Source organism: Panicum hallii, chromosome 3 (genome assembly GCF_002211085.1).
Source record: "Panicum hallii strain FIL2 chromosome 3, PHallii_v3.1, whole genome shotgun sequence".
NCBI classification, from domain to species: Eukaryota; Viridiplantae; Streptophyta; class Magnoliopsida; order Poales; family Poaceae; genus Panicum; species Panicum hallii.
This window is the reverse complement of record NC_038044.1, coordinates 6105862-6132723: the sequence shown is the minus strand read 5'-3', so window position 1 is coordinate 6132723 and position 26862 is coordinate 6105862. Positions and strand designations below refer to the sequence as shown.

The 26862-nt window shown below is 45.6% G+C and overlaps 4 protein-coding genes and 1 pseudogene across 4 annotated transcripts; 1 reads left to right on the top strand and 4 right to left on the bottom strand.

Annotated features, from left to right (window-relative positions):
- Positions 1-1066: 1066 nt before the first annotated feature.
- On the bottom strand, positions 1067-3738 carry LOC112887057 (G-type lectin S-receptor-like serine/threonine-protein kinase At2g19130). The gene is made up of 2 exons (XM_025953137.1): positions 1331-3738; positions 1067-1238 (listed from the first exon to the last, which is right to left on the bottom strand). Exons 1-2 carry the CDS (start codon positions 3504-3506, stop codon positions 1219-1221), a joined length of 2196 nt encoding a protein of 731 aa, XP_025808922.1. The 5' UTR covers positions 3507-3738; the 3' UTR covers positions 1067-1218.
- A 1638-nt stretch (positions 3739-5376) lies between these two features.
- Positions 5377-7911, bottom strand: LOC112887450 (annotated as a pseudogene).
- A 1319-nt stretch (positions 7912-9230) lies between these two features.
- LOC112886788 (G-type lectin S-receptor-like serine/threonine-protein kinase At2g19130) lies at positions 9231-11910 on the bottom strand. The gene has a single exon (XM_025952785.1). The coding sequence runs from the start codon at positions 11853-11855 to the stop codon at positions 9363-9365; it is 2493 nt and encodes an 830-aa protein (XP_025808570.1). The 5' UTR covers positions 11856-11910; the 3' UTR covers positions 9231-9362.
- Positions 11911-13431: 1521 nt separating this feature from the next.
- LOC112883805 lies at positions 13432-19354 on the bottom strand. The gene is made up of 6 exons (XM_025949037.1): positions 19039-19354; positions 18841-18923; positions 18453-18545; positions 16465-18342; positions 14332-14515; positions 13432-14243 (listed from the first exon to the last, which is right to left on the bottom strand). The coding sequence occupies exons 1-6, from the start codon at positions 19337-19339 to the stop codon at positions 13627-13629; spliced, it is 3156 nt and encodes a 1051-aa protein (XP_025804822.1). The 5' UTR covers positions 19340-19354; the 3' UTR covers positions 13432-13626.
- Positions 19355-23342: 3988 nt separating this feature from the next.
- On the top strand, positions 23343-26455 carry LOC112887710 (probable glutathione S-transferase DHAR1, cytosolic). The gene is made up of 6 exons (XM_025953967.1): positions 23343-23503; positions 23629-23719; positions 24658-24804; positions 25454-25571; positions 25825-25965; positions 26057-26455. The coding sequence occupies exons 1-6, from the start codon at positions 23446-23448 to the stop codon at positions 26141-26143; spliced, it is 642 nt and encodes a 213-aa protein (XP_025809752.1). The 5' UTR covers positions 23343-23445; the 3' UTR covers positions 26144-26455.
- The last annotated feature ends 407 nt before the right edge of the window (positions 26456-26862 follow it).

Here is a 26862-nt window from a genome sequence, read left to right as displayed (position 1 = left end):
CAAAAATAGGCATTGACCTGATCTACAAAGCTATGCTTTGGTTACCAATTTCTATGGAAATGACACTTCTTTCAAATATAAGGATTATATGTTATGAAACTAATTCTCCAGATGATTATAGCAACATTAACTTTATGTTACCAATCTACATTTTTTTCAAAAAATTATAATTGATCATAAAACCATAAAATCCGCCCAAAAAGCTGGCTTAAATTTTAGATCAAAGGGAGTCTTGCAGGGGAAAAAAATACTTGGGCTTAGCCGCCCTAGATATTCTAGTCTCCCTCAACTTGACCAGGCTGGCTGCCAGCCAAGTTCAATCACGATTCACGAGGCTTCCCAAGGTGGAGTTGATGCCTCCTGGCTCGCCCAGGGCCCAATACATGGAGCGAGATGCTGCACATGGTACATGCGTGCAATGCAATAGTACAGCTAGCTTCCGTTCATGCCATGCTATGGGGAAGAGAATTCTAATTCTGAATGTTCAAGGCAACCCAAAGTAACAAACAGAGTTTCCTCCTGAGGCAGAAGAACGTACAGAGACAGCAAGAAGAAAAGCCCCCCAAATTGCTGAAGCTCTCCTTCACCAGAAAGAGCCGAACTTGGACACTTTGACCTCTGAATTTTTTTTATAAAAAAGGAACTGCTCCAAGAAGCTCTGCCCTAGATAACAGAGCTGAACAACTCAGCCAGCGCACACATACCCTGCAAGTAAGTGGAATATCATATCTCTAAGGCAAGCAGTCAGTGGTGGCATGCATCAATTTTTCCTTAAATTTAAGGATGCGTCGACTCTTCCATCAATGAAAATAAACAATATTCTAGCTTTGCCGCATTTTGCTGAATTAGAAATAGGCAAATGGGAGCCCACATGCAAAATAAAACTGCATTAGAAATTGCAAGCTTGCCCTTTTATTCCTTCAGCTCCACAATAGTAAAACTTTCAAATTTGCTAAAACACAAATAAATACCGACTGCAGGACGAATTACTACAATAAGGCTGCATGAGAGCGTTCCGTTATAGCTGCAAGCAGTCTTGGCATTGGGGGCATATCAAGCTCCTGAAGACCCTCAAGAACACGAACTACTTCACCCATTGTCGGCCGATCACATTCATTATCTTGGATACACCAAAATGCAACTTTGCAAACCCTTTCAGCCTCTTCAAAATCGAAGTCACCATGTAATTGTGGATCCACCAAACTCTGCAGATCTCCCTCACGAAGCTTGCTGACGGCCTGCACCGGGAAAAACACAACTTGATAACTGCTCTTACTATTTACTTCTGGTGTGTTCCTCTTTCCTGATATGATTTCCAACAATACCATACCAAAACTGTAAACATCAACTTTCGGTGTAATAGCAACTCCGCTAAGCCACTCCGGGGCAAGATACCCTGCGGTTCCTCGGAATGTAGTCATGACTCGGCTAAAATCCCTTCCTACAAATGCAGCCATCCCAAAGTCTGCAATTTTAGGAGCAAATGATGCATCGAGAAGTATGTTTTCTGGCTTAATATCACAGTGTATGATGCATTCGCGGCAACTCTGATGCAAGTAGCATAATCCTCTAGCAACTCCTATGGCTATTTGATACCTTGTGCTCCAGTTCAGGATGGTTGCATTGCTCTGAAATAGATGGGCATCAAGAGACCCATTTGACATGTGCTCATACACAAGTAGCCTGTTGTCACCTTCACAGCAGAAGCCAATCAGTTTCACTAGGTTGATATGTTGGATTAACCCGATTGAGCTCACCTCAGCTCTGAATTGCTTCTCTCCCTGGCGGGCACCATCAAGCCTTTTCGCTGCAATAGTAGTTGACTCGTTTAACACTCCCTTGAATACAGAACCAAAACCACCGCCTCCTAGCCTTTCTGAGAAATTCTTAGTAGCACGGACCAAATCAATGTATCTGAAGGCTATAATTCCACCACTACCTCGAGTGTCGTGTAGCGGCACATTGAACCATTTGAATCTCTTCCTCCAAACCACCACCAACAGTATGAGCACCATTAACCCAAAACTAACAATGCTTGCAGTTGCAGCAACAATAGCTCCTGGTCTTTGTTTCTTCTTCTTCTTCTTCTCCAAGCTCTGAAAATCTCTTGCGGCCAGGCGAAGGTAGAGGACATCTTGACCAGTAATGCCAATGCCATCGTCCATACTTACATCAAGCAATTCCCCGTGCCAGACAGAGCATTTGCTATTGCTATAGGAGTAAGCGGTGCAGGAGCAGTCATTGAGGCAGGCTCCAGCGCAGTTGCTTGGCGTGGTAGCATCCTCTATGCTCTGGGCATTGAAGGGCAGCTTGACACGAGATACAGGGTGAAACACATCTGTCGAGCCTGTCTTGCTTCTGTTGCTGCAATCTAAGGGAGTGTTTCTTGCACACCCTCCCGTTCGATCACCGAGATCCCAATCCCGAGGCGATTTCCGGGAGAAGGTCTCCAGGCAGTCGCAGAACAACGGGGCTGAATTGCCGTTGCAAACCGTGAAAGGTCCACAGACACCGTGCGCTATGCAGAAATCAGAAGGCTGGGCGTACACAGTCTCCCAAGATTCTTTGGCCTTCGACCAAACATTCAGCTTGAGCTGACCGGAGATGTCTATCGGGACGAACACGGAAGCCGAGTCGTCCGTGATGGTGTAGGAGAAGTACACCTCCTCATCGTCATCCTTGAACGTGGGCTTCAGCAAACCCTTGGTCCGTGGATCCGAGTCCATCAGCCCATCGAGTGCCTGCACGAGCTCTGCTAACCTTCCGGCCGGCCAAGGCCAGTACACCACGGGAGGGGAGCTGCGACTTGTCAGGCGCATCGCCCCGTCGATGCCGACGTCAATGGAGTACGAGCCGAACCCCGGGTCGATCAGGCTCTTCTTCGAGACGAAGGACCGGTTGAAGCCGGTGAGCTTGTTCCGGCCGATCTTTGCTGTAGGGAGCCCGACATCCGTCGGGTAGTCGAAGCTCTGCCACAGCGGCGCTCCGTTGGATGGGGTTTCTGGTAGGAGGGCAAGGTTCCCGGTGCTGTTGAGAAGGGCGCTGACACTGTCTGTGCTGTTGACAACTTCAGTGGACCATAGCTTGGACTCAGTGGTGGTGTTCGAGGAGACGATGACGAGGTTGCCATCTGTCGAGATCCTGAGCTGCGTCGTGTTGAGCTCGGACTCGGCGATTGGCCTCTCCCGGTTAGCGATCCAGACGGTGGTGCAGACCGGGATCTTGTTGAACCATATCCCGAGATACCAGCCGGGGGAGGAGGAGACGGTGGTGGTGGTTCCGCCGGTGGAGTTACCGGCGGTGCCGGCGGCGGCGGCTATGCTTTGCCGGAACCGGAAGAAGCCGAGCGCGAACTTGCCGTTCCTCGAGACGAGCTTGTTACCGGCGGCGAGCGCCCGGCCTGCCGCGAGCGTGTCGCCAGTTGCGGTTGCGGTGGAGCATGGGGCGGCGGTGTGCAGCGAGGAGAAGAAGACGAGCCCAGCCAGGACTACGTGGAGGGGAGCCATGGCCGGTGGCCGCAGAGAGAGTATGTGGCTGTGCCAAGCAGAGGTGGCAGAGAGGAGCTAAGACCTAGGAGCACGCATGCATCGCGGCATGTGCTGAGGATGTGCTGCTGGGAGGAGGCGGCTAATGTGTTCAGAGAAAAATTGAAGGTTTTAGCTAGCTGAAGGGTATTCGTATACTTGACACGCCATGGAAGGATGTGAATGAGAGAACTCCATGGAAACGCAAGTTGCGACGCGACGAAGACCGCGTGCATGCCCAGCTGAAGCCGCCGCAGCTACTAGCAGTCACTTGCGTCGATCGAACATGACGGCGACGGGTGACTGGCCGTCCTACTCAACAGTCTCATTGCCTCGAGTCCAGGGTGGGGCGGCACGCCGTGGAGGACCCGGCGACCGGGTCGCCGACGCTGTCCACCGGTGCTGTCGCGTCGCGGCCCGGCGAGGTATAGAGAGGACGACGACGTAGGCCGCCCGTCGGCAGAGACGTCTATCTCAGATGAGTGTACGGGACACTGCTCCGTACGACGCGACGACCAAGGCTACGAAAATTCCAGCACTGAGCGATCAGACACGCGCTCTCCGTTATCAGGATAGCGTGGTGGTGGTCAGCAGATTGGTGAGCGATTGGCACCGCAGACTTCTCAACGGGGCCATTCCGATGTCACGCCTCCGACGGCCTGAAAATTTTCTGGGCAATTGCTACCGGAGAGACCAGCTTTGCCTGAGTGTCAAAAAGGTTTGCCGAGTGCTATATGTCGGGCACTCGGCAAACCCCTTCGGTGGCTGGCGCACTCGGGCGGGAGGTCTCGGCGGGTATGTGTGGCGTCGCGCAGGCCGCAGATAGCTCGGCGAGGTGGCTCATCAGTCACCAAGAACATTTGCCGGGCAATTCTAGTCTCCCTCGAGTCAACTTCGAGCAGGCAGGTCCCGGCTGCTAGTATAGCTACAGACCACAGGTTACAGGGCCCCACGTCTTGGCTCCAGTCCCAAGAAATGAAATGCGCTGCTGCTGTACAACCTCAATCATCGCATTCATTTGGTACAGACACTGCCAAACAAGGTGGGCATGGAGCACAGTTGTACTATAGTGCAGCATCCAGACTCCAGAGTTCACCATGCTCACCTCAAATGAACGAAGATCACCTCACTCGGTGACTCCTGCTGAGTCCTCGTCTCCGCCAATCAACTGGTCCTTGTCCTCTTACTTGAGCCGCTTAAAGATCATTCCATCATGGTCACAGAGAAGAGCGATGAGAATGAAGATCGTTAGCCAGAAACTGACCAAATCAACTCACAGTAAAATTCAGACGACGTCTTCCTGAGGCGATCAGGAGCGTATAAAGACAGCAACGATGCAGCAGAAGCAAACAGCACAGCCACGAGAATTGCTCCCGAACTCCCAGTAGAACAAAATCTGAAGCCTGACATCTGCACAAAAGAAGATACTCTAGAAAATGGCAGGCGCAGGTACTTTCACGATTGCTGATGCAATTCATACCATAAAAGGAGCGCACTGCAGGGGGAAAAAAACCCAAACTCTCTGTAATGTCATACTTCAACAGTTAACTTCGAAGTGATAAATCTCTAAACCAAGCAGCACGTAGTGGCCTGGCCGTGATATATCAGTTTTTCCAAATAAATAGTGGCAAATATCAGATTGTCATCTTCAATTTAAGAATACATGTCAGCTGTCCCATCTCAGCAAAACACACTGGCCATATTTTGCTACAAATATTTGCTTGCTTACCATAACAGTAGCTAAGAAACATAAATAAGAGAGTAGGTAGACCACATACAACATACACAACTTACAACCTTGCCTTCCTTAATTCTGTCCAATCAACGCTACAACTTCCAAATTTGCTGAAACAAAGTTTACTAACACCAACAACGAAGTACTTATGAATTCTTATACTGAAGCTTCATCAGAGTGCTCTGTTATAGCTGCAAGTAGTCTTGGCATCGGGGGCATATCAAGCTCCTGCAGACCCTCAAGAACACGGACCACTTCACCAATTGTTGGCCGATCAAACTCATTATCTTGGATGCACCAGCATGCAACTTTTCAAACCCTTTCAGCCTCCTCCAAATCAAAGCAACCATGTAACAGCGGATCCACCAAACTCTACATCTCCCCCATGAAGCTTGCTGATGGCTTGCACAGGGAAATAAGCAACGTGATAACTATTGCTGGTGTAAACTTCAGGTGAATTCCTCCTTCCTGATAGGATTTCCATCAGTACCATGCCAAAGTTGTAAACATCAACTTTTGGTGTAATAGCAACTCCACTAAGCCACTCCGGGGCAAGATACCCAACAGTTCCTCTAAATGTAGTAAGAACTCGGCTAAAATCCCTTCCTACAAATGCCGCCATCCCAAAGTCTGCAATTTTAGGAACAAATGATGCATCGAGAAGTATGTTTTCTGGTTTACTGTCACAATGTATGATGCATTCACGGCAACTCTTGATGCAAGTAGCACAATCCTCTAGCAACTCCTATGGCTATTTGATACCTGGTGCTCCAATTAAGGACAGAAGCATTGCTCTTAAATAGATGGGAATCTAGAGACCCGTTTGACATGTGTTCATACTTCATACACAAGTAGTCTTTTATCACGTTCACAGCAGAATCCAATCAATCTGACTAGGTTGATATGTTGGATCAATCCAATCGAGCTCACCTCAGCCCTGAATTGCTTCTCTCCTTGACGGGCACCGTCAAGCCTTTTCACTGCTATAGAAATCGAACCACTTAACTCCCCCTTGAATACAGAACTAAAACCACCACCTCCAAGCATTTGCGAGAAATTTTTAGTAGCATGACTTAAATCAGTGTATCTGAAGGTTGTAATTCCAGTCCTGCCTTGACTGTCGTGTAAAAGCACCCCACACCACTTGGATTTGTTCCTCCAAATATGTAACAACATCATGAGCACTAGTATCAAACAACTGATAATGCTTGCAGTAGTAACAATAACTCCAAGGGTTAGTTTTCGTCTGTTGTTTAGCCCAAAACTTTGCAAACCTTTTGCAGAAAGGCGAATGTAAACAACATCTTCAGAAGTATTATCAATTCCATCATTCTCGTTTACATGAAGTAATTCCCCATGCCAAATGGAGCACCTGCTATTGTTATATGAATAAGCGGTGCAGGAGCAGTCATTGAGGCAAGCTTCTGCACATTCGCTCTGAGTTGTAGCGCCTGCTATGCTCTGGGGATCATAGGGTAATGCAACATGAGCTATTGGATGGAACATGTCCGCTGAGACTGCCGTGTTGTTCTTGCTAGTGCAATCTAGTGGTGTATTTCTAACACATCCTCCTGTTCGATCGCCAAGATCCCAATCCAATGTTGACTTCTGAGAGAAACTCTCCATACAGTCACAAAATGGATGGGAATTTCCGTTGCATACGGTGAAAGGTCCACAGGTAGCATACGAAGTGCAGGGATCAGCAGGTTGGGCATACAAGCTTTGCCAAGACTCTGTGGCTTGGGACCAAACCATCATCTTGATCTGACCAGAGATGTCTAGTAAGGCAAATGTGGAAGATGACTCATCCAATGATGTATACGTGTAGTACTCCTCTTCACTGTTCTCAACATATGCAGGGTTAATCAAACCTCTAGTTTGTGGATCCATGTCAAGCACTGACTTGAGTATTGTTATAAGTTTATATGGTGATGATTTTCCAGATGACCAAGATTAGTACACTACAGATGGGGGCTTGCGGTGACTGAGGAGCACCACCCCGTTGGTGTCCAGTTGAATGCTGTATGAGCCAAGACCAGGATCGATCAGGCTCCTGTTTGTGATGGCCTGGTGATAGAAACCGGTGACCTTGTTTCGGCCAAACTTGGCACCCGCTAGCAAAACATTTGTTGGGTGGTCAAAGCTCTGCCACAGCGTTGCATTAGATGGGATTTATGCTATGAGAGCAAGGTTTCCATTGTTCAGGAGAACTGCACTAGTATTGTCTATGCTGGTTTGTGTCCTATTTTCGACAGTAATGTGAGTGGACCAGATTATGAACTCAATGGCATGGTTTATGATGACAAGGTTGCCATCTCTAGAGATTTTGAGGTGTGTTAGGCTGATGTTAGGGTCAGTGATTGGCTTCTCCCAATTAGCAACCCATACAACAGTAAAAACTGGGATCTTATTGAACCATATGCCAAGGTACCAACCGGGGGTTTTGGTGTTGTAGACTGACTTACTAACACCTGAGCCTGGTTGGAAGAAGCCAATCGCGAACTTTCCGTTTCTTGAGATGAGCTTGTTGCCGATGGCAAGCGCCTTGCTACCCGCAAGAGTATCACCATTAGCAGTTGCAGCGGAACATGGTGGAGTGTACAGGGAAGAGATTATAAGAAGCCCTCCGAGGAATATGTACAGGGGTGGCATGGCTGAATTGGGGGAGAGAACATGAACTGGTGACTGGCGATGGATGGATGCTTGCTGCTCCAGATCTGCTATTTGGAGAAGAAGACAAGATATATAGGAAGAGGATGCAACTTGAATTGCATGCATGTTCAGCTTACGGGGAAGGAACAGCAAGGAACGCTGCATGTCAACTGCATGCATGTTCAGCACTGCCCACTTGGCCTGGCTGCCACTTGTACTAACTAGATGGTACAACCACAAGTCCACAAGGCAATGGGGGTATATAGTATGTACCACTAACCCAAAATATAAGTAGGTGTTTAGACACATCGATATGGTCAACGTGGTGATACTTTGGCTAGCAGTTTCTATAAAAAAAATTATGAAAGTATTTTTCATGGTTAATACATCAACCTTATGTGCCCAATCTGCAATAATTTTTATTTAGTGATAATCAAAATCAAAGGCATAAAAGTTTAACCGGCAAGAATCCTAAAACAACTTGTATTTCATATAGCAGGCAATGATTCTTAATGCCAACATTAGAAACTAACTCCATTTTCCTTTTGTTCATAGTATTATAGTCTACCTTGTAGCCACTTGTTTGTACCCACTTGAATAATCTTCACAGTAGCTCGACATCTTCAACCATTTTTACTGCTAGTAACAAGAGAAACAATCACTTTGGGTGCATCTCTATTAGACAATTAAAGCATTTTTCACCTAATGTTTTTATGTCTTTAGGAATTGAACTTCTGAACAAGATTGGCAGGCAATTTGTCATCATTCAGATATACAGGTGCATCTGGCCTTTCTTCTCACTGATGGGTCAACGGAATAAACTTCATTGTTAGGTGGCACAGAATGCATAAGAACTTGGATCATATATACTGCTACTGTGGGACTTCAAGTATTGTGTACCACACCTCTGCTCAAGTTTTGATGCTTCATTGGCTTGATAGAAGAATAGGCATGAAACTTTTCCTTCAAAGGTAAATGGTGAGAAGGTAGGGAGAATGAATCCAATGAGCTGATGCTTCTAATTTTTGCTGGGTCGAGCCAATTGGAATCAAGAATTTGGTAGCAGCACTGATACATATGAAAATATGGAACCAGATGAAGGGAGCGCATCAGGAAAAAAAATGGACAGTAGTCCTCCGTAATGTCATACATCAGACAATCTTAGTAATAGCATATGTCAACAAGAAACTTAGAAGTGACATATCTCTAAAGAAAATGGTAAGTAGTGGTGTAAACCTTCGTCCTCCAGCTTTAGGATTGATATACGTCAACTGCCCCATCGACAGAATAAACACATAATTCTAGTCCTTCCATAATTGGGGTCATTCAAAAATAAAAAAAAAGAGACCCATCATATGCACAATTTAACAAGTGAAAGTCTACCTTGCTTTATTCCTTCCAATCCACATTAGAAATTTGAACATTGCTGCTAACTACGAAGTATTTGCAAATTACAACATTGAAGCTCCATCAGAGCATTCTGTTATAGCTGCAAGTAGTCTTGGCATCGGGGGCATATCAAGCCCATGTAGGCCCTCAAGAGCCCGGACCACTTCAATCATTGTCGGCCGATCACACTCATTATCTTGGATGCACCAACATGCAACTTTGCAAAACCTTTCAGCCTCTTCCAAATTAAAGTCGCCATGTAATTGTGGATCCACTAAACTCTGCACATCTCCCTCATGAAGCTTGCTGACAGCTCGTACAGGGAAAAAAGCAACATGGTAGCTGCTGCTAGTGTATACTTGGTTAGGTGAGTTCCTCCTTCCTGAAATGATTTCCAACAATACCATACCAAAGCTGTAGACATCAACTTTCGGTGTAACAGCAACTCCACTAAGCCACTCTGGAGCAAGATACCCTATAGTTCCTCTTGATGTAGTCAGAACCTTGCTAAAATCCCTTCCTACAATTGCTGCCATCCCAAAGTCCGCAATCTTTGGAACAAACGATGCACTGAGAAGTATGTTTTCTGGCTTAACATCACAATGTATGATGCACTCACAGCAACTCTGATGCAAGTAGGACAATCCTCTAGCAACTCCTATTGCTATCTGATACCTAGTGCTCCAATTTAGGATGGTAGCATTGCTCTGAAATAGACGTGCATCAAGAGACCCATTTACCATGTGTTCATACACAAGTAGCCTCTTATCACCTTCGCTGCAGAAACCAATCAATTTGACAAGGTTAATATGTTGGATCAATCCAATTGAGCTCACCTCAGCCCTGAATTGTTTCTCTCCTTGACGGGCACCATCAAGCCTTTTCACTGCTACAGCAGTCGAATCACTTAACACCCCCTTGAACACAGAACCAAAACCACCTCCTCCCAGTATTTCTGAAAAAATTTTAGTAGCATGGCCTAAGTCGGTGTATCTAAAGGCTATAATTCCGCCACCAGTACCTTGACTGCTGTCTAATTGTGCACCGCAACATTTGAATTTCTTCCTCCAAATCATTGACAGCAGAATGAGCATTAGTAACCCAAAACTAATAATGCTTGCAGCACTAACAACTCCAACAATTGGTTTCCTTTTGTTTTTTCTCACACTTTGCACATCTTTGGCGGCAAGGCGAAGGTAAAGAACATCTTCTGAGGTGTTGTCAATGTTATCATTCTGTTTTACATTAAGCAATTCCCCATGCCAGGTATAACATCTGCTGCTGTTATAGGAATAAGCAGTGCAGGAGCAGTCACCGAGACAAGCTTCTGCACATTTGCTTTCGGTGGTAGCATCTTCTATGCTTTGGGGGTCATAGGGCACTGTAACACGAGTTATGGGCTGGAACATATCTGTTGAACTTGTTGTGTTTTCCTTAACACTGCAATCTAAGGGAGTATTTCTGACACACCCGCCTGTGTGGTCATCAAGCTCCCAATCCAGAGGCGATTTCAGAGAGAAGCTTTTCATACAGTCACAGAATGGGTCTGAATTGCTGTTACAGACTGTGAAAGGTCCACAGGTAGCATACGCAGTGCAGGGAACAGCAGGTTGGGCATATAATGTTTGCCAAGACTGTCTGGCTTGTGACCAAACATTCATCTTGATCTGACCAGACATGTCTAGTAAGGCGAATATCAAAGATGATTCATCCACTAAGGTGTATGTGTAGTACTCCTCTTCATTGTTATCAATATATGCGGGGCTAATCAACCCTTTGGTTTGTGGATTCATGTTTAGCATCGTCTTGAATAGTGGTACAAGTAATGAACTTCCTGATGACCAAGACCAATACACTACAGAGGGGTTACGGCTCCTTAGGAGCATTGCCCCATTAGTGTCAAGTTCAATGCAGTATGAGCCAAGACCAGGATCAATCAGGTTCTTGCTCGAGATGTATTGGCGATTCAAACCGGTGACCTTATTCCGGCCAAACTTGGCGCCAGGAAGAAAAACATCTGTTGGGTAGTCAAAGCTCTGCCACAACGGTGGTACCGCACTAGATGGGCTTCCCATGAGGGCAAAGTTTCCATTGTTGAAGAGAATGGCGGTGGTGTTTATGATGCTGGTTTGTGTCCTATTGACAATGTTAGTGGACCAGATTATGGATTCAGTGGCATGGTTTAAGATGACAAGATTGCCATCTCCTGAGATTTTCAGCTGTGTTTGGTTGAGCTTGGGATTGCTGATTGGCTTGTCCCTATTAGCAACCCATACAACGGTAAAAACAGGGATCCTATTAAACCATATGCCGAGGTACCAGCCAGGGGAGTTGGTGGTGTTAATGTCTGTGTACTTACTGGTGATGCCTGAGCCTGGCTGGAAGAAACCGAGCGCGAACTTGCCGTTTCTCGAGACGAGCTTGTCACCGACAGCGAGCGCTTGGCCTGCAGTGAGAGTATCATTATTCCCACTTGCAGCGGAGCATGGAGCGGGAGTGTGCAAGGAAGAGAAGATTGCAAGAAGGCAAAACAGCAATATGTTCAGGGTAGCCATGATGAAGCTGAATTGGACAAGAAAGAGGAACTATGGCTGACTGACGATGGATGGAAGGATGTGCAAATATGTGTGATCTGGTGCCTCGCTCCGGTGTTCGGAGAAGAACGAAGTTATGAAGAGGATAGAGAGAGAGGAAGAATGAGGTTGAGCAGAACACGCGCAGGACAGATTGTTAATTCAGATTGCTGATCGAGACAGCACTACAGAAAACCATGTGTACTACTCGGTAGTGGAAGTGCAACCATGGGCACGGGGCACCCACGCGCGCCCTCCTTAGACCAGTAAAATGGCGGTATTACCACAAAAACCACGGGCTACTCTCCCGGGTCCAGCCTCAGGTCAACTCTGGTCTGAGACTCTGAGTAGTCTGTGCAGGCTACAATCAAGCTCCCGCAGGTAGAAGAGAAGCGCATTCTCGTTCGGCCCCTCCCCAGCACGCGTGCCGCGGCATCATAACCAACGCGGGACTTTCAGTGAGGATTCCATTCCAACGTGCCTGTGGTGAAGTCAACAACGAGCCACTGGTTTGCTGACGCCCTTACCGACCGATGCACGGTGCAGAGTGGCGGGGCAGGAATGCAGAGGACTCGACCGAGGCCGGGGTCAAAGCCACGCGGCTCAAACTGTGCAGACTTGATCATACTACCACTGACAGGAGCACAAACGCACGATTCGTCGAGAAATCCTACAGGATGCGGTTGAAATGGTTTCAGATTGCATGCGGTCTGCAAATGATTCTCGATCCGCTAATTCCAGCGATTTCACCTTTGGATCTACCTACTTAAAAAAGTTTCTCAAATTAAACAGCGGGTAGTTACCTAGGCCTTTGGTGAAAGACCCCAGCATGGCTGCAATGCCATGGCACCGCGGTGATCCCTTCGCACTGCACACCGGACCGGACCGGACCGCGGGCAACGGAGCGCAGAGTGAGGCGGACGGCGGCGCGGCCGCACGGACACTGGCCGTCCGCGCGCTGAAGTCGGGCGGGGCAGCGCCTAGCGGAGCCCGGAGGGCTAATGCAGAACGCCGGCAGCCGGCAGGGACTGTCGAGCTGAGCGGCGGAATTGAGGTCCGACTGTCCGAGCCGGCGCCGCCGTGGAAGGTGGTCAACATGGTAGGCTACTGGGCTTGGGCCGCGGTTTGTTTCTCTAGGCCCAGCTCTGCCTCTGTGTGTCAAAAACAACGTAAAAAAATATCGTGCAGGTGTCTTTTTTCATATTTTAACCCTAGAAGAAAAATATTTCGAAAAAATACAGGGGTCAATTTGGCTGCAAGATATCCCTCTCAATCGAGAAGAGAGGACGAGCAACCTGCTAGGCAAATCTGATCGAACAATAACAATTCCTCTGCTTTATAGACCTGTAGTAGTGTAGTGTACAGTTTTCAAGCCTCACCTTGGAAGATCATGTCGTTCCTGACCTACAAAGATATCCAGCAAGCAATTGAATCTTACAGTAGTCCAGACCTCCAGGCTCCCTTGCAGTAGTTCAACCAGATCTCGTGGACTTGAGTTACCATGGTTTATTCACAAAACTGGCATAAGTTGCACTAGATGCAAAGGAGACACCGCAAATAAATGAGATAAGTTTGGACCCAGAGGTGCATTGCTCCCATAGCTCCATATATTTTTACAAGGATCCACCATATTCAAGGCAATCAAATGTTGACCCTCCACATATTACATAGTAAACCATCTCGCAAACTAGTGGTTTGCAGCAGGTTATGCTATTCATTAGGTCAACAACTCTAACCACTACTACCCTAAACTTCAGTTGTTAACAAGGTAGCTCTCCTGCGACAGGAATTCGACAATAGAATCTTTTATAATGTCATCATGGATCATCCTGGAAACCTTCATTCCAATCACTTCTAGCTCAGAACGGTGATCCAGTGGCAAAGGCTGAACGTCCTCCAAAGCAAATGGATCATACTTACTTCGCTTCTTCACCACTTGCCAGACATTTTCAGCTAACTGTTCGTGATCTATTTCAGGCCAGTACTTCATCATAATCTTTGAGTGCAAACTGTTGTCAGGAGTTGTCATGTCAGCCAAGATAGAGTTTACAAGATCAAATAGAAGTTTCCTTTCCGATTTCGACCACAGAAGCAGCTTGCTATACTTGTTTTCAAGCCAAAGAAACACATCTGAGCCCACTTGCCAACCTTCTGTGTAGTCTGGTAATTCACACACGCTTGCAAGCATGTCCTGAACATAACATAAATCCCTGTCCTCATCATCCTTGAATATAGGTAACTGCTCTTCTGTCGCTTGGTAGGTTAAGATGTCCACATTGTTGCACTCACCAGTTGACTGCGTATCTGAATAGTCTCCACAGGTGTCATCTTGGTCTTCCATCTTCAACATCTTCAGTTGCGCTCTGAGTCCTGCATTTTGTAGAAGAGACAGGGATAATATTCAGTATATTAACCAATATGAAATGAAGAAAATTTGAATTGGCTTTGATGTACTAACCTTCAATACCAACGTTAATGCTTTTGAAGATTCCAGAATAAGAAGTCCCTTCACCAGAACTTCGTGGTGATGAAGTAGTTGGACTTGAGCATTCACAACTCTCCCCACTTGCAATACTCACTGATTGTGTTCCTCGAGTGTCAACTTGAGCAATGTCAATCTCCAGTGATGGGTTTCTTCCCTCCTAGAACCAGATGTTAAATGAGAATGCAATTATTCGATTTGGAGCTAGATTTTTCTATCAGAACAAAAAAATAATAATTGAGATGGTTGCATATTCATAAATTGTACAGGCAAAATAAATAATCAGTAGAATTTTATCTGGGCCAGTAAATTAAGGTTGACTGTCCACCCCCTAAACCACCCAACTCAGGTCATGCGCATTTCTTCCTCGGCAGAAATGAGGCAATGACCTTTAATGTCAACACCAAAAGGTAACTCCAGTTCTTTAAAATCTTTTTTTTATAGGATTACAGTCTAATATGTAGCCAACCAATTGTTTGTGCATGTTAACCAACTAGCGTTACAAATAACAACAACAACTTAGCCTTTTGTCCCAAGCAAGTTGGGGTAGCCTAGAGATGAAACCCACAGAAACAAGAATAAAAAATACAAAAAGGGCACAAGCCAAAGGAAGAGTTAGAGGTTAAACAAAAAGTAACAAAGGTCACGGTTCAGGTACATTAATTGCTAATCTCCAAGCGCTCCTATCCATAACTAATTCCTTAGCGATATTCCACTCCTTAAGGTCTCTCTTAACCGTCTCGTCCCAAGTTAGTCTAGGTCTACCTCTACCTCTCTTTACATTATCGCCCCGCTTTAAAACTCCACTACGCACCGGCGCCTCGGAAGGCCTCCGTCGTACATGTCCAAACCATCTCAACCGATGTTGAATCAACTTCTCCTCGATAGGTGCCACTCCGACCCTATCTCGAATCTCTTCGTTTCGGACTCTATCCCTTCTTGTATGCCCGCAGAACCAACGCAGCATACGCATCTCTGCTACACTCGGTTGCTGGACATGTCGCCTTTTTGTAGGCCAACATTCAGCACCGTATAGCATCGCTGGGCGAATCGCCGTCCTATAGAACTTACCTTTTAGCCTCTGTGGCACCTTCTTGTCACAGAGGACGCCAGAAGCCTGCCGCCACTTCAACCAACCGGCTAAAATTCTATGCCTAACATCTTCATCAATGTCTCCACCTTTCTGAAGCATTGATTCTAAATACCGAAAAGTATCCTTCTTGGCCACTACTTGACCTTCGAGGCTAACGTCCCCATCCTCATGCCTAGTCGGGCTAAAGTCGTCATATACTCGGTCTTGGTCCTACTCAGTCTGAACCCCCTCGACTCTAACGTGTGTCTCCACAGCTCTAACTTCATATTAACCCCTGCCCTACTCTCGTCAACTAGCACCAAATCATCAGCAAAGAGCATACGCCAAGGGATATCACCATGTATGTCCCTTGTGACCTCATCCATCACCAAAGCAAATAGATAAGGGCTCAATGCTGACCCCTGATGTAGTCCTATTTTAATTGGAAAGTCACTGGTATCGCCATCACATGTTCGAACATAAGTCATCGCATCCTTGTACATATCCTTGATGAGGGTAATATACTTAGTTGGGACTTTGTGTTTTTCCAAGGCCCACCACATGACGTCTCTCGGTACTTTGTCATACGCCTTCTTTAGGTCAATAAAGACCATGTGTAAGTCCTTCTTCTCCTCTCTATATCTCCCCATCAACTGTCGTACTAAGAAAATCGCCTCCATGGTCGACCTCCCAGGCATGAACCCAAACTGGTTTTGGGTCACCCTTGTCAATCTTCTTAGGCGATGCTCGATAACCCTCTCCCAAAACTTCATCATATGGCTCATCAGCTTAATCCCCCGGTAGTTAGTACAACTTTGAACATCTCCCTTGTTCTTGAAGATCGGTACTAATATACTTCTGCTCCATTCCTCCGGCATCTAGTTTGACCGGAAAATTAGGTTAAAAAGCTTAGTTAACCATACTACCGCCCTCTCGCCCAGGCATCTCCACACCTCAATGGGGATGCCATCAGGACCCATCGCTTTGACAAAGAAAATATTAAACTGCTTAACAACAATAATACTGTTGCAACATACCTCCAATGCTATGATATCCTGGTTCATTAGAACTTCTTTTGTCTTTGGAAAAGATGTTGCTAGTGTCTGGTATGTCCACCCCATATGACCTTCCGAATTTTTCTTGTCATCATGTTGAACATCAGAATCAGATTTTTGTATATCCTCAGTTCTGATAGCGTCATCAGGGAATTTTTCACTATATATATTGCTTGCCCAAGACAGATCAGAGATGCAGACGCTATGCCTTGCTTTTTCCAAAGTTACATGAATCTCTTTCTCAGGTAGCATATTTTCCTTTCCTAGATGAACAATTGTGCTTTCGTTTCTCTGTTTTGCATTTCTGATAGGTGATCTCTTCCTGACAGGTGTATTTTCAGATTCATCAGTGGGTGTATTCAGTATATCTTTCAGAATGGGCAACCTACAGGTTGGTGCCGCCTGCCTTCTGCCTGATAATTTTGAAGAGGTGGTCGATGAGGCTGGAAGAGACTTGGACCTGGGAAAATTCCTTGACATACCACCCCTTGAATCATCTTCACAGTAAATCCCTGGCTTCCACCCATCTTTACTGCTAATACCAAGGGGGCTGGCTGGCACCTCTCTCACATTCGAGCGACTGAAGTTTGGATCTGATGATCCTTTGTGGGAAGATTCTTCTGGTGCATCTCCAGCAGACAGTCCGAGCATTTCACCTAATGTTGTTATTCCTTTAGGAATAGAATTTTCTGAAACAGATTGGCAGGCCATTTGCCACCTTTCAGAGAGGTGCTTTCTGGCCTTCCTACTCACTGACGGTCCAGAAAAATGCATGCTTGAATAAATGGGCATGGTGTCATCATGAAAGGTAGAAGCAACTTTTGCCCTCTCAATGTCCACAGCAAGGTTATATTCCTCCTTGGACTGTCTCCTCCTGCTGCCACTTTTAGCTGTTTGTTTTCTAAGCTTCTGTGTTGCTATACCCTCTTCTCCTTCCAGAACTTCATTCTTTTGTTGCACAGAATATTGTTTACTATGGTGCGGAGGCTTTGAATGTTGTGTACCCCTCCTCTGCTTATATTTTGATGCTTCTTGGCTTGACACAACAGGTGTGAAACTTTTCCTTTGAAGGTTTGGCTTCAGAACTACGATTTGAGAGCGATGCCTTGAACCTTTACTCTTGTAACCATTTGGTGCCAACGGCTCCACTGACGCAACTGAAGTTTCTTTGAGCAGCATACTAGGAATGAGTTTCTCAAACTCCTTTGGTCTGTCAAACATCTCATCACACATACCTGCCATGCTGCAAAGGATTTCCTGATCAGACAATTCTGAAGCAGCAGTATTACTTGTATGAGGAGAGCACTGCAACCCACTGTGTCTAAGGATGTGTCCTGAGAATCCTGAAACTGCAGTTCTGTTCTCCTCAAGGATTTCAAGGAAAGCATCCTTTTTGGAGTGGAGTATCTCAAGTGCTTCACTGAACTCTTTAGAATTCCTATGCCCTTCATCAGTGGCAAGACGCTTCGCATCCAAGAACTTTTGCCTCACAAACTCCAGATCAGCCTCCAAGTTCCTCAGATACTGCTCCTCATTTCGAGGCTGCGAAAGCTCATGCATCACCATGTTCTCCATCTCTGTCACCTCAAAAACATCCTTCAATTCTGGTAGCTCATCAGAACTGACGTTACATGGCTGATCTCCAGATGAAGCACAGGCCACTTCTTGAACAACCCCAGACAAGTGTCGTTGCAGATTAGCTTGGGTGTCACTCTGGCACCGGTCAAGAACCTTTTTGGGGCGAGGCACGGTGTCAAGGCCCATCAGCCTAGCAACGATGCCAGGCGAGCAATGGGTGAACTCCACATGCTTCGGTGCCTCTTTCTTTGCAGGAACAGCATTTGACTTATTAGAGAAGCCCTGGAAACAAAGAGAGGATATTTACATTTCTTCAGCTGGTAGTTCACTAAGCAGCCATCTTTTAATGTATGTAGAAATGCATTTGATGACAACAGTACTGCATTATGTACCTCTCTTATGTAGTCCTCTCCACTTGGTGCATCCATGGACGGCAGCATTGCCTTCTTTGCCCTTTTAAATCCTCGCTCGAATTCAAAAGTGAACTGGTGTAGTCAAGCAAAAGTTAAAATTACTAAGAATCAAGGTACACAATCATGCCGAAATAATGACTGGCAAGACCGCAAGAGAATTGAATCTTTGGGATAAAATATAAATTCAAAGCATAACTAATTAATTATTTTTTTGAAACCACGAAGCATAATTAAATAGGTGCGTGCGTTTGAAAGCTGGATGGGCAAAATTAAACATGCAGTGGTACAGTAAGAGTTAAGAGCAGCAGCTGTAATAATCTAACCTTGGTGAAAAGTAAAAACAAGAGACGGGGAATGGTCTGCTTACTGATGTTTCTTCCACGGAAGACACCGCCGGAGCCTCCAACGCCGACGGCTCCTTCGATTCGGGCGCACCGGCAGCCCCGCTTGCTACGCAACCACAACATGAGAAAGCAAACAAAAAAACTTTGGTTAGAAATGGAATGTGGAAACGAAGAGGGCATGGAGGCAAAACTCGCTCTGTTCTTGGGACGAAACCACGCACCTCGGCGCGACGGGGCGGGCGGGGACGGCGGCCGCTGGCGGGAGTGGGGACGTCGGGGCTTCGCCGAAGCACGCGACCCGCCGCCTCGCAGCATCTCTTCCGCTTCCGCCTCCGATTCTGCTCCTCTCTCCTCCTCCAAGCTTTGGTGACCTTTTCTCTCTCCTGACGAATTCAGATTTTGAACTGTGGGGCACTCATCCGGCTGGGCCCCACATGAAAGTGCGGTGCCTGCAGGGGGCTGTGGACCTGCGAGCACCACGTCCACCTGCCTGCACCTGGGCCACAGCGTGATGCGGGGCATGGTGTCAGTGACGGTGGAAGGGCGAGGAGCGCGTGCGAGAGGGAGCTTGGGCTGAGGCACGGGCGCGTGGGTGCTCGAGTTCGAAAAGGTGTGGTGGGGCACGAGGCGCGAAAGCCCAGGAAGGAGAAGGCCAAGGCCACCCCTTCTCTCTCCCCTCTCTCTCACGAACTCGCCGAGGAAAAGAGCATCCGAGGAAGGAGAAGGCTACTCCCACTCTGCGGCCATGGATTTTCTGCGGTGCTGGTCGTGGAACGAGCGTGCTGTTTTTATAGGCGTTGGTAAATTGGATGCACGCGTGTGTACAATGAGCGAATCTGCATTGATCTTGTTGTCATTGATTACACCATGTTAAAATGATTAAGATATGCTAGAGATGTACATTATTAACTGAAGGAGATATAACGATAGATTTTCAAGAGGAAGATTGAAAGACGTGGGGCAAATTAGGGCAAGAGAGCACGATGCATTTTTCATGGAGAGAGAGGGTAGTTGAGGGGGACTAGGTACCTTCAAAAATCTGCTCCACGTCTTTTTATTGCATTTAATCGCTTCTCTTTCAAAAAAAAAACTCTTGCAATAGCTTGCAAATCACCTTTCTCTCTCTCACGGGTTCAGGGACCCGGGATCCTCAACCGACCGGCCTCCCATTCATATTCAGACTAGCTTAAATACAGCATTCGGAACCAACGTCCACCTTCGCAGGCCGCGGCTTTGTCCAATCCGTCTAGGCCTGTGATTCCGACCGACCGGCCGGTCAAGAAAAACATGGCTCGTGTCCCCGACCTAGAAGATGATCGGGAACTCGCTCAGTACCACGGCTCCAACTGAGATTCCCCGACCAGGCTCCGCCTTACACATGTTACTTTCCCCAACTGACGAGGTCTGGGGCCGGTCGGGCCTAGCACACTAACCGTCCCCGGGGTCAGATGCTGAGGATAAGGACGGACACGCCGTAGTCAACATGCCGTACAGGCTAACCACCCCCTCCACGGGAGTTACAGTCTCCTCTGTTGCCACAGTGGGGGAACACTATTCCTCCTACCGGTCCTTACAAATGGACGGGACGCAACGTCATCACAACGTGGCGGACACGCCTCCATCACAACAGAGTGACGGGGCGTAGCGCTAGGGACGGACGTGACTATCGTACTGTACTTATCATCGCACGCTCGTCCCCCAACCTACGCAGCATGACGAACAGGGAAAAGACAAGACGGCCACCCCACGACGTGGGGCTTGGACGGTGGTCATCGGAAGGCCCCGGCTGATAGAGTTTGCGGTCTGACTGACAGAGCTGGCGACTCCGACAAACGAAATAAGGAACACTCTGTCTTCCTACCTCATTCTTTCTACCTTTAGTTCCCCTATAACGAAGACCCCCCTTTAGACTATGGAAGGGAGGATCATCCGCCTAGGAAAGATAGCCTGCACAGATCTCGATCATACCACATCATCCACTCGCAAGGTTGTAACTCTCCTAACTTTCACGAGCATTCGGGCTCAAGCAATACAACCGACTAACCCCTGACTAGAGGTAGGGCACGATTGTCTGAACCAGTATAAATCTTGAGTCACTGTATGCTAGGTCATCTCCGATCACAACGTGCGATGCACACTTCGAGTTGGTTTAGTTGCCGGCCATTTTCGGAACCGACACTCTCTATTGTTAAAAAAGCATCATTCTATCTCTTGCAACTAATAATGCATATCTACTATCACACCATGGACTTACTTGAGTTAAGAATTCAAACTTAAATATTATTTCCGAAGGCAGAAGGTTCAATTCAGAATCAACAACTCCAACCCCCAATAAAACAAAAGTTGATATGGTAGATAAATATTATTAATGAAAGAGATAGAAAGTTAGATATGCATACCATTGATTGAAGGAGATATAGAAAGTTAGATATCCATACCATTGATTGAAAGGATATAATTTAGATATGCATTTTGGTAGAAAGAAGTAGAAAGATATGCATCCCAATATCCCATTGATTGAAAAGATATGCATGCAATGATTGAAAGAGATAGAATATGCAATTTCCTGGAAAACAAATAATAGAAGAAACTTGCAAATTAATGAAATCATTTAATTCACAGGATCCAATTTGAAATTTCTTGAACCGGCAACACATCTTTGAAACACAAGCACTAGTCAAAGCATGAATCTTAACTTTAAAATCAAAATCTACATCTCTGCCTACAAGAATCGATCTTGAATCATGAACTTTGAACCTAAAACTCCAAGCTTTAAATGGAAGGTGTGTAGTTGCCCATTCGAAATTTTCTCGATGGCCTTTTCTTGCATACCCATCCCTCGCCTGGTCGAAATTTTAGCACTTTTGTGAATTAGTCCCAGCCTACTCGGGTTTCTTATTTAGCATTTAGGAAACTTTAAGAAGGAAAAAATGAGAGTTCCATATATAACCAAAATAGTTCGCAAGTTTACAGTAGTAGATATAATACTATTGCAGATGCTAAGAGATAAATAACGAAAGCAAGGTAAATAAAAAGATCTTCTCATGTGTTATCTAGCAAAAAAACTATTGGTCTAATCTCTCATTCTCCTTTTTAAACCATTTCTCTAATGAGATGGAGGAATAAGAAAGATGAAGATAGTAGCATGTGGGCCCTATATCTAATATAGAAGGTGGATGGGTTAGGGTTTACAAACTATGGTTTTGATTTCTAGGAGGAGGGACCTCACAATATTTTAGAATTTCATAATTTAGAATCGAACAAATTTGTATGCTTGGAGGACACTTTTATCCTAGTATGTACATATCTAACCACACTATGATGGCCTAGATCAATTGATTCCTCTAATCATGCTATCATGCAAAATAAAAAGACAAATTGCCAACCAAGCACGAGGTGTTATTACTCAAAATTGACTCAGCCCAAATTTGCCTCAAACTGACGATGCCTTTAAGTTAGAGGTATACTTCAACCCAGTGGCAAATTTAGGGGGGCGGGGGCTGGTGCATCAATGAAGACAAATGGAGAGAATGAGAGAGAAGAAAAGGTGAGAAAAGAAAAGAATTGGAGAGATGAAGAAGGACGAAGGAGATCACCTCCTTCTTTGATGCGTCGGTCGCCACCTTATCCGTTGGAAAGTGCTCTATATTTGTTCTAAATCAAATATTTTTTTAACTTTGATCAAATATAAAAATTCATGACAAATACTACACCATTATATTAACTTTATTTGTTTGGTATTATGGTAAGAATATATTTTTGTGAACTTAGTTAAAGTTAAAAGAGATTTAACTTAGAATATAAAACGAAAATCCTCGATTACTACCATGACTACTGTCTACGGGGCAACATTACTATTTTTGAAAAAAGGGGGCAACAATTACTGTCACATGAGGAAGATACGTCGAGGACAAACTGACAAAAAGCAGCAGCAGTGCAGTGCCGCCCCGAATCGAAAAAGGTGCGTTCGTTTTCTAGGTTCTAAAGTTTAGAGGGGTCACATCAAAAAGAATCTTGTCATTTAGAAGTATTAAATAAAGTCTAATTATAAAACTAATTGCAGAAGCCCAGTGCTAATTCGCGAGACGAATCTAATGAGGTATATTAGTCCATGATTAGCGGATGATTACTGTAGCATCACTGTGGCAAATTATGGATTAATTAGGCTCATTAAATTTGTCTCGCGAATTAGCACCCATCTGTGCAAAAAGTTTTATAATTAGACTTTATTTAATACTTTTAAATAATAATATTTTATTTGATGTGATGGATCTAAAATTTAGAGGGCAGGAAACGATCACGCACTCGCGTTCACCCTTTCATAAAAGCACAGAGCGACAAGATGATCAGCAAATAAACACGCGGCCCCCCGCCCACGTTACGCTACCTACCTCAACCACACGGTGCGACTCCCGAAGCCTCCAGAACCGCATCCACGGCGGGACCGCCCGGTGGCCCACACGTCAGCGACCCGCAGTGCCCATCCCCGTCCTTGTCCGGTGTGATCTCTGGCCTCCTATAACCGCGCACTGAAACCTCTGCCGGGGTCTCCTCATCACTAGCAAAAACCTCGCCTCGATTCGATTAAACAGAGAGAAATCCGAAGCACCTCGCCGTCGCCAGCCACCATGACCGTGGAGGTATGCGTGAAGGGCGCCGTCGGGGCCCCCGACACCCTCGGCGACTGTGAGTGCTCCCGTTCTCCGCTTCTCATCTCATCCGATTCGCATCCTTGCGCTCCCATTTCCGCGCCCGGTTCGACCCAAAAACCCTAGCGGTTTCTCTGATCCGTGCTTGGAACTTGCTGGCAGGCCCCTTCTCGCAGAGGGTGCTGCTCACGCTGGAGGAGAAGAAGGTCCCCTACGAGATGAAGCTCGTCGACCTCAGCAACAAGCCCGAATGGTTCGTCTCATTTCCCTTTCCCGTTTACTTTTTTTAAAAAAGTTCCACAGTGTCTGACGACTGATGGATAGAGTGCTATGTAGGCAGTGCCTTAGTATTTCCTGCTACAGTTGTTTTGGAGCCAAAATTTCTCTACTGTGTTGACTTCATTTTCAGAGGTTCAGTGGACTAAGAGCAGTGCGAAACGGAGTTATGTTCTGTCAGCTTGTTTGCTGTAGAAATGATATTTGACTTATTGCATAAGTTGGATATGGTATATTCTTCTTGATCCCACTGAACTGTAGCCTGGATGGGAACTGAAATCCACACTGCTTTGTCTTGGATCGATTAATCAATAGGACTGCTGAAGGACATGACTCGAGGAATCTTTTTTCTCCTCATACATGGGGATTACTCGTGCTTCAAAGTCCATCTATCCTACAAAGTTGACCTCATCATCTCATCTGGGAATTCTTCTGTACCTTTCAGGAACTAGCTGTAGCCTACTAAAGTGTTCTTGGAATACTTGTGCATTTTTCTTTTGGAACTTAAAATCTATCAAAAGACATAAACCTCGGACCACTGTTCGACAGTGAACATTCTTGTTCCTTGTCTAGTAGAGTTGCATATGCCTTTTCCAATGCATTGAATTCTAGTATACTTGGATGCCAGTTTAGGGGGCCTTAGAGAAGGCATGTAGTTTTTACCATAGGAGCCATCAATTACCAAAATACTGAAATTACCAAAACGAGCTTCTCAATTTATGCTGACACTCTTGGAATCACACAACCTTTTCATGTTAATTTACAATGACTTTCTAAATTTGAAGATGAAGAGGATTTAATATTTTGCAGCTTCTAAAATTTTCAGTGACCCAAGGGTATAATTTAGCCCCTAGTACTCTGTGGTCTTATCCGTCTGTAATCTTCATATCTAATCTACTGTAATGGCTCTTTCAGGTTTCTGAAGATCAGTCCAGAGGGTAAGGTGCCTGTGTTTAACAGTGGTGATGGCAAATGGATTGCTGACTCTGATGTGATCACTCAAGTCATTGAGGAGAAGTTCCCAACTCCATCTCTGGTCACCCCTCCAGAATATGCATCAGTGTAAGTTGTCTTCCTCATGTCCTGTCTTTTAGTTTAGGAAAATTCTGTATTTAGCTTTTCACATCTCCATCTTCATAGCGAAGTAGCTGAGCCACTTTTGAGCATGGGAGATTTTCTTAATTCCTACAGGAATTAAACATTTCAATGTGAAATTTCCATGTTCCATATGGAGCCTAAGTTTAACTATTGCTTTGCTCTGAAGATCCTTGTTCTATATTTAGTCCTGTAAGAGTTTTTTGTTAAAATGTTGAGAATCAGTAAAATCCGCATTCATTTCAGAGAAGTGTTGTGTTTAAATAGTTGTCACCTCACAATCCATGAGCCTGATGCATCACAATTCTTGTGGCTTTTGGATTAGAAATTTGTAGTTTTCTTTTTTTCATGGGCATTGGTGACTAATATCCTACTAAAGAAGGAAGTAATTTATTTGTTAAGGATATGAATACAACTGAATACTTTCATGAGCTTCATCCTGCAGTAGGATCTATCAAGCACTGATTTGATAGCTTTTGAAATACTAACAACTTTCAAGATTGTCATCGCCTTTACCAAGTTCTTCTGAAGCATCATCACGGTTTCTTGTGTTGCTGCATTTTAGTTGAGCTTTGGCAGTTGTCTTACTGTTGTCTATGTATGGCTGTGATGACAGGGGATCAAAGATTTTCCCATCCTTTGTCAAGTTCCTGAAGAGCAAAGATGCTAGTGATGGTTCAGAGAAGGCACTTCTTGATGAGCTGCAGGCACTAGACGAGCATCTGAAAGCTCATGTAAGTTGCAGGCGTGAGGTCTTTAAGTGATTCATATGGCTGCTGCTTTCGTCAAGGGAGTAGACATAGCACACACATCCATGATCATTTCAGTCATACCCACTTGCTACATTTCTTTGCACTTATATGACGAAACACAATCATTTTGGTTTGATTAAGAGCCTTGTTGCGTGGGCCTTGCTTAGTCTGACCATCTTGTTTGATTGAACCGGACCTTTTGTGATGCCATTATCAACATTCTCATGTTTTGCAGGGCCCCTACATCAACGGGGAGAATGTATCAGCTGCTGATCTTAGCCTGGGGCCGAAGCTCTTCCACCTCCAGGTCGCACTGGAGCATTTCAAGGGCTGGAAGATCCCAGAAAACCTGACCAGCGTCCATGCATACACCAAGGTACACAAGTGCTCAACTGATCACATTTCACTATCAGTTCCATAAATCTGTCGAGAATCAAATAATCAAGATCACGTTTGTCTTTGTGCAGGCACTTTTCAGCCGCGAATCTTTTGTGAAGACTAAGCCAGCCAAGGAGCACCTGATTGCGGGATGGGCACCCAAGGTGAACGCGTAAGCGCCCGTCCCTCTTGTGCTTTGGTGCTACCTTGTGGACACCATGCGTTTATCTGACCAGTCGCTGTCAGTGGTGTGGGTAGGCGTCTGTAGCTTGAACGCGTGATTGGACTTGAATAATGCAGCACCACCACCACCATGTTCCGAGTACTTAGTTCTGGTTGTTGCAAGTGTGCGCCTTTTATATGGACCTTCCCTTACCGGTTTGGTTCGACACCATGGGCATCTCTTGGTCGTATGTATGAGAGCGTGCATCTACTGCAATGTTAACTATAGTATCAAATAATGGAGCCGCTTCTATGCTCGTGCTGCCTGTCTTGTTGTACCTTGCATTCATGGTATCTGTTTCTCTCCTATCCTCCTATCCACGGTGATTCCGTGATAGCCTGGAAGCAGTAGTAGGGTATGTTCTCCTCGGGCACATTTCTGAGCTGGAAACTTTTTTCTTAAGCACACGTTCATCTCATATTGTTTGGTGCCAAGTAAGCGCGCATTATGTTGTGCGCACGATGCATTGCCTCGTGCGTCTCGTGGTGTTACGATAGGGATGTTTGCAGATATCCTCTCCCCTTCCTTTTTATTTCAAAATAAAATTTTAAAAACTTTATCGTGGAGGTTGAGAACATATTCCAAACTGTCTAATCAGATGGGTTCCTCTTCCTCTCAATCGTTCCTCGTCAGAATGGAGGAAAAGTTTCCGAAGTCGGAGGATTCAGGCAT